Source organism: Oncorhynchus clarkii, chromosome 7 (assembly GCF_045791955.1).
Source record: "Oncorhynchus clarkii lewisi isolate Uvic-CL-2024 chromosome 7, UVic_Ocla_1.0, whole genome shotgun sequence".
NCBI classification, from domain to species: Eukaryota; Metazoa; Chordata; class Actinopteri; order Salmoniformes; family Salmonidae; genus Oncorhynchus; species Oncorhynchus clarkii.
In genome coordinates, this window is record NC_092153.1 from 57,399,329 (window position 1) to 57,407,518 (window position 8,190).

The following is an 8,190-nucleotide window of genomic DNA, read 5'->3' on the forward strand; positions in this document are numbered from 1 at the left end:
GCTGTTTTGTGTGAGTAAACCATCTGTAGAGTTGAAAATGCGATGGAAACCCATTTAACTTGTATTTTTTTATTCGGTACATGGCAATTTATCTGTACAATGTATTTTTTTTATCGTGCAACAAATCAATTTGATGGAAACACATGTTTAGTGCGAAAATGTGCATATTGTTATTATGCGGATTTTTTTATTCTTTAATATTCATTCACATGAAAATCTGTTGGATGAAAACAACCTAGCTATTGACACACAAAAATGTGGTAGTTTATTTTATAATCGCTTGCACTACAAAATCATTGGTGTCTTTCTCAGTTTAGAACATAGAAGATGAACATTAGAGAAGACTTTCATAAATCGTTTTTTATATGTACAAATTTAAGTTTTACCAAAAATATGTCTGGGCACTCTAAAGTTGGTCTGTTGGTCTGTCTTGTTAAGCTACAACTTGAACTGTCTCTGTGAACACACAGCTTCTATTTTGTAAAGGATTATTTCACCATGTCTCTGACTGGCCTGACTTGCCTAGTTAAATAAAGGTTAAATAAATAAATAAAAATTTCATAAAAGCACTAAACATCTTCTCCAATGTTGATGATGAAAGTTTGATCGTTTACAATATATTTATGAAATATAACAATAATAACAGGCAGTAAATTAATTCTATATGCCTGCTATACAATATTTTGTCAAACCATTTGCAGGTGTTAACATGGATTTTGTTAGATTTGGAAAATTATTCACATAAGGTACCAAACGAATCTATTTTCTGGACTCCACCGACATGTTGACCACACCTTGTCACAATGTCTCTCATTACTATGTTGTCTGACAGATGTTTTACAACCGTGATTTAGCTCCCTGTGACGCCCAGCACCAGCCTTCAGCACCAACCGCCTGCCTTTATCCATTAGCGGGGGTTTACCCCCCAGGATTTGGCGCGTATTTGCGCAAATACCCTACACAATTATCACAATTATCCTACCTATTTCTGGCTCCATTATAGTGAGTGCTTTAATGTCCCCGAAAGATCACTTGATACATCTTGACCATGATATCGAGGGAGTAAATGGCCCGTCATTAGAACTGCCCTTGACTCGCCGTTGGTTACCTGATTGACTGTGCGTGCCTCTAGTCACTTGCTTCCCAACACACCGTGGGGATTTGAAAACCGTGCGTTCTATTTGGAGTCGGAAATGCTTTTGAAGCTCACGTAGAGCGAGCTGACCACCGCGGCCTCATCATTAATGGAGTCTTTCACTTCGGACGGACTCCGGCACAGCACCGTTTCCAGCTTCTTGGGCAGCTGGCCGCTGAAGAGCAGGTAGATGCAGGGGTTTGTGCAGCTGTTCAGACTCGCCAACAGCATCAGGATGGTGAACGTTGTCGCTACAATGACAATAACACAAGATGAAATTACGCACAGGTAGACTAGCTTACCCAAAATCAGAGGGCGTGTAAACAATAAAGCACTAGGCTACATCGACAGTCATAATTGTTGACTTTATTATTTAGTTATAATAAGATTGATATCCGTGTTCTTACTTTCTGTCGGCGCGTCCATGTCCCAAACAGACCAAAGCTGGACCATGAAGAACGGAGTCCAGCAGATGATATAGACGAACACAATAACCACCGTCATCTTCACGGTCTTGATTCGTGCTTTGGACACCCCGGCCACGCTGCTGGTTCTGGAGGGCAGTCGAAAGGCCACCCCGCTGCCCCCGTCCTGATGCGTCTTTAGATAAAGGTTGACCTGGATGGCTCGACATATTTGCACCTGGCACACCACCACAGTCAAAATGGGTAAGATAAAGATGACCAGCGTGGTCCAAGTGATGTAGGTCTTCAGGCCCCAGGGCTGGATGAAGTCCGCCCAGCAGTCGAACACCCCGGGCGCCACCTGGACCCTCGAGAAGATGAACATCTGAGGCAGGCCGCCCACGAGGGAGATCGTCCAGGCGACGCACACTGGGATGTTCCAGCGCGCGTGCCTCCTCTGAAACTTGACCATGGGGTTGCATATAGCCTGGTAGCGGTCAATGGTCATCACCACAATCATGTAGGTGGACGCAAACATGCCCACTACCTGCAGATACTTCACCAAGCGGCACACCAGGTCTGGTCCAATGAACCTGTCAGTAATTTCCCACATGAGCTGCGGGCAAACCTGGAAAAACGCAACCACCAGGTCTGCGATGCACAGATGGAACACGAAGACACGCATCCTGGAGACCTGTTTGCGCCGCTTCCACAGAACCAGTAATAGCCCGGTGTTCAGGATAGAGGCGCTTACGAAGATAACACTGAGCAGCGCGATCTCTACTTTGGCAAGTTTCTCATCCCTGGGCGTGTCCTCAACCTCCATCATCATACTGAAGTTACCGAGACTGCTGTTAAACGGGTGCATGGTTTACTGACGGAGAGCGAAGAGGAGGCCCGCAACTTTACGCACGAGTGTTCTTCTGCAGAGAAACAAATACAAAGATTCATACACTGACTAAATGAGAAACGTTGATATGCTATTATACTATTGTTATGATTTATCTACCATATCTGATCTTAACTTCTCAAATAACAATAAAAAGCAAGTCTGAGTGAGCAAGTTAAGTTGCGTTTAGGCTAAATAAACTTCGAAATTACAATGAATAAATGCTTATCAAATACTGACATCACATCTATGATGAAAACAAAATGGCCTAAATGTCCAAATAACTAATTTCAATCCATAAAAATGAAAAAATAGGACCATAGGCTAAAGAAACGTAGGACTATAACTTAAACAGACACAACTTACTGATAATTCATTTGATTGAAGTGCGCAGGATAAGTCTACTGATGAGGTGTTGCAGTGGTTTCTCTGGGTTTTATATTATTCGCATGGGAGAGGGTGGGGTGGAGCTTCCGCACCACAGTCCGCGCGTACAGCGGCTGCCGCTTTTCTTGACTAGAGAGCCCTTTACACTCTAGCGAGAAGTCTCAAATATGATCACTTGTATAATTAAAAAATATATATATATTGTTTTCTTTTTTAGCATAACGCGTTCGTTTTTTATTTAGTTCGGTCAGCTAAAATCGAATTAAATCTAAGTCAAACGTATTTGTCACATAGCTACAGTTTACAGCAGATATAAAAGGTGCAGCAAAATGATTGTGCTATAGCTCCCTCAACAACGCAGTAGGCCTACATTAATAAATAATAAACAATAACAACGAAAATAGTTTACAAAAATAAAAGTAGTAGAAGTAATAGAAGAGGTAGTATGCATAGTAATAATGGACTGTATTTACAAATATAAAGTGGGTAGTGGAATCATTAATAGAACATCATAGTTGACTGTGTGTATGTTCTGAGTGCTTGTGTGTGTGTGTGTGTGTGTGTGTGTGTGTGTGTGTGTGTAAGTCTGTGTGCAAAGGTTGGATATGTCGTTAGAATTCAAATCATTTCTAGCGTGTCAGGCTGCTACAGTAGGTTGTCTGTACTGTATTAGGCTAACAGATGTTTACATTGGACTGCACTAGGTATAGGTCTACTTGTTATATACAGTAAGCACCCAGTCTTTGGAAGTTGTCTCAGCCTGGAATTCAGTTTCCCTTTCCATAAAGAGCTCCATGCTTCTACATAATAATTCAGGTCTTTAGCCTATGTATTAGCTTCCTGGGAGGATGAGATCATCCCAATTTACACAGATCTGAGCGTTCCTGCAACCCTAACCCCAAACTCCAAAATGTAATGTTCCTCAAATAAGTAGGTTTCAGTAATACAAATGTACACGTTTAAAAAACAAAACTTGATACAATTATCACAATTCATAATCCTAAATCTGACGGTCGGTGGCATTGCTTAAAAATTAATGATATTATATTTCTTTGAGTGCCCTAATACCCAATGACCTATAGTCTCATCCTCCCTATATTGGCCTATCCAGACAGACACAAACAATCAGTCCCATCACAGGGCATGGAGATGTGCCAATGTAGCAGAACACCATTAGTGTTCCTAACAACCCCCAGATGTCCTGAAACAGTCAGTGTTGATTCGAGACAGAGTTGACTTCAGCTGGTTAAATATGTTTTCTGTGGAGAAATTACTCGGACACTGTTGCCCTTTGGGTTCCTCCTTCTGGAGGTGACTATCACAACTATATCACACGCTAGTGTTCATGTGGAACAAATGAAAAATCAGGATAATTATATCACTAATTACTCTCACATGCCCATTGTAAATATGTTGTGATGATAGGTGCCTTATGATCTGTGAATCTGACTGAGCTCAGCCTCTGTGCCCAGCTTGTCCTCCCCTCCCTCGCTGCACATATTCCTCTGGATCAGAATCCCTGGGAGTTGCAGGTGCTCCTCTGGTCCTGTAAGACATACAGCATTGGGTTTTTACCCACTAAGGGGAGGGAGGGAGGGAGGGAGGGAGGGAGAGAGGGAGGGAATCTGATTATCTGTCTGAGTTACAATTCATATAAGGAAATCAGTCAATTTAAATAAATAAATTAGGCCCTAATCTATGGATTTCACATAACTGGGAATACAGATATGCATCTGTTGGTCACATATACTGTACCTTAAAAAAGTAGAGGTGTGGATCAGAAAACCAGTCTTTTGGATGGGGTGTTAACCCCGGTGTCCTGGCTAAATAGGGAAGTCAGTTAAGAACAAATTCTTATTTTCAATGACGACTTAGGAACAGTGGGTTAACTGCCTTGTTCAGGAGCAGAACGGCAGATTTTTACCTTGTCAGCTCAGTATCATGCTGAAACATGAGGTAATGGCGGCGGATGAATGGCAAGACAATGGGCCTCAGGATCTCGTCACGGTATCTATGTGCATTCAAATTGCCTTCGATAAAATACAATTGTGTTCGTTGTCAGTAGCTTATGCCTGCCCATACCATAACCCCACCACCACCACGGGGAACGCTGTTCACAACATTGACATCAACCACCCACACAACGCCATACACGTGGTCTGTCATTGTGAGGCCGGTTGGACGTATTGCCAAATTCTCTACAATGATGTTGGAGGCGGCGAATGGTACAGAAATTACCATTCAATTCTCTGGCAACAGCTCTGGTGGACATTCTTGCAGTCAGCATGCCAATTGCAGGCTCTCTCAAAACTTGAGACATTTGTGGCATTGTGTTGTGTGACAAAACTGCACAATTTAGAGTGGCCTTTTATTGTCCTAATTTGATATTGATTACTGCACTGTTGGGTAGAGCATGCACGTTAATCTGACTGTTGTGCATAGGACAATAAACATGAACCCCTTTGGATACATTTTTGTGAATTTAGTTTGAGGTCTCAAGCTACTGTTGCAAGTTAGAATAGCAGAATACACAAGGTCAAGTTCAGATTTTTGGTGGCCCCCACCCTCATCAAAATTGCCCATCCCTGGTGTAGAGTATATGACTGGGTATATGTATGCCTGATAAGAAAAGGTGTAGACTACCTAGGTGACTCAAAAGCATGTTAATATACAGTGCTTTTTGTGGTGCAAAAGAACACAAGGCACTGCAACGTGCTGCCGGAAGAGGTATGGTTTGATGTCGTTCTTGTAATGACAGACAAATGTTCACTACAACAATAGGAACAAAATCACAACAATAATATCAGAGCAATGCCAACAAGCTCCCTTCACTTTTAAAGAGGGTAATTGTACTACCACCATTTTATTAACCTCGTCCCCAGCCTCTATTGCTACAGCATAGAGACAGCTGAGAGCCGGCCGGGTTGGCGAGATAACCATTCTATTTGCATCCATCTGCACCGTCTTCTCTGTGAGTAAACATAAATAGACTGTAATACCTTTTTTCCATCATTTCAAACATTCCACTGTAGGGTAAAACTAAAATGCTGCACATTTAGAAAACAACTTTACAAGAATCACACTTTTGCATTACAATTTTACTTGAAACAGAAACTGTTTAAACATTTTTATGGCCAGGCACCACCGGTTGAAATACAATTTTTGCATCTACCTTTACATTTTTTGATTTGTTGGTATTTTGGTCCACTACTATTAGTATTTTCAAAAAGTACAGCATTTTAAGCTGGTTGCAGCATTTTAAGCAGGTTTATTATCACAAATCTTGCAGAACGGAGTGATTTCCTCTAGATAGGGCAGCTGCAAATTCATTATGATCTATATCGTAAACATTTATGAAAACAAAAATGTGCTTGTTGGTCTTATTTTAAGGTTAGGGTTAGGCATTAGGATTATCAGTGTGGTTACGGTTAGGGTTAGGTTTAAAATGTATTTTTATTACTTTTTGGCTGTGCCAGCTAGTGAGGCATGACCACTCTGCAGACCTGCCTCCAGGGAAAGATTTGTGACAATTAATGCTAAACTGCAATTTTTTTTAAATGGATTAATCCATAATTTCAAAGCTCACTACACAGAATTACACATTTAAAAGCCCATTTCATAGAGAATGTAACATTCTCAACTATATGTACTGTAGTTACTTACTTTGAAGAGATGGTGATTGGGTCTAAATTGAAATAGGTGTTTGACGTTTGATAATCAAAAGGAAGTATACTTGTCTTTAACTGCCGTTTCCCGAAAGTCAGACGCCAAATAATTTTCCTCAGCTTCAGAAGCATCTACAGTGCCTTGCGAAAGTATTCGGCCCCCTTGAACTTTGCGACCTTTTGCCACATTTCAGGCTTCAAACATAAAGATATAAAACTGTATTTTTTTTGTGAAGAATCAACAACAAGTGGGACACAATCATGAAGTGGAACGACATTTATTGGATATTTCAAACTTTTTTAACAAATCAAAAACTGAAAAATTGGGCGTGCAAAATTATTCAGCCCCTTTACTTTCAGTGCAGCAAACTCTCTCCAGAAGTTCAGTGAGGATCTCTGAATGATCCAATGTTGACCTAAATGACTAATGATGATAAATACAATCCACCTGTGTGTAATCAAGTCTCCGTATAAATGCACCTGCACTGTGATAGTCTCAGAGGTCCGTTAAAAGCGCAGAGAGCATCATGAAGAACAAGGAACACACCAGGCAGGTCCGAGATACTGTTGTGAAGACGTTTAAAGCCGGATTTGGATACAAAAAGATTTCCCAAGCTTTAAATATCCCAAGGAGCACTGTGCAAGCGATAATATTGAAATGGAAGGAGTATCAGACCACTGCAAATCTACCAAGACCTGGCCGTCCCTCTAAACTTTCAGCTCATACAAGGAGAAGACTGATCAGAGATGCAGCCAAGAGGCCCATGATCACTCTGGATGAACTGCAGAGATCTACAGCTGAGGTGGGAGACTCTGTCCATAGGACAACAATCAGTCGAATATTGCACAAATCTGGCCTTTATGGAAGAGTGGCAAGAAGAAAGCCATTTCTTAAAGATATCCATAAAAAGTGTCGTTTAAAGTTTGCCACAAGCCACCTGGGAGACACACCAAACATGTGGAAGAAGGTGCTCTGGTCAGATGAAACCAAAATTGAACTTTTTGGCAACAATGCAAAACGTTATGTTTGGCGTAAAAGCAACACAGCTCATCACACTGAACACACCATCCCCACTGTCAAACATGGTGGTGGCAGCATCATGGTTTGGGCCTGCTTTTCTTCAGCAGGGACAGGGAAGATGGTTAAAATTGATGGGATGATGGATGGAGCCAAATACAGGACCATTCTGGAAGAAAACCTGATGTAGTCTGCAAAAGACCTGAGACTGGGACGGAGATTTGTCTTCCAACAAGACAATGATCCAAAACATAAAGCAAAATCTACAATGGAATGGTTCAAAAATAAACATATCCAGGTGTTAGAATGGCCAAGTCAAAGTCCAGACCTGAATCCAATCGAGAATCTGTGGAAAGAACTGAAAACTGCTGTTCACAAATGCTCTCCATCCAACCTCACTGAGCTCGAGCTGTTTTGCAAGGAGGAATGGGAAAAAATGTCAGTCTCTCGATGTGCAAAACTGATAGAGACATACCCCAAGCGACTTACAGCTGTAATCGCAGCAAAAGGTGGTGTTACAAAGTATTAACTTAAGGGGGCTGAATAATTTTGCACGCCCAATTTTTCAGTTTTTGATTTGTTAAAAAAGTTTGAAATATCCAATAAATGTCGTTCCACTTCATGATTGTGTCCCACTTGTTGTTGATTCTTCACAAAAAAAATACAGTTTTATATCTTTATGTTTGAAGCCT

General features: G+C 41.2%; 1 protein-coding gene across 1 annotated transcript; it reads right to left on the reverse strand.

Annotated features, from left to right (window-relative positions):
* Positions 1–1,177: 1,177 nt before the first annotated feature.
* Positions 1,178–2,407, reverse strand: LOC139414347 (vasopressin V2 receptor-like). The gene is made up of 2 exons (XM_071162265.1): positions 1,543–2,407; positions 1,178–1,386 (listed from the first exon to the last, which is right to left on the reverse strand). Exons 1-2 carry the CDS (start codon positions 2,405–2,407, stop codon positions 1,178–1,180), a joined length of 1,074 nt encoding a protein of 357 aa, XP_071018366.1.
* Positions 2,408–8,190: the final 5,783 nt, after the last annotated feature.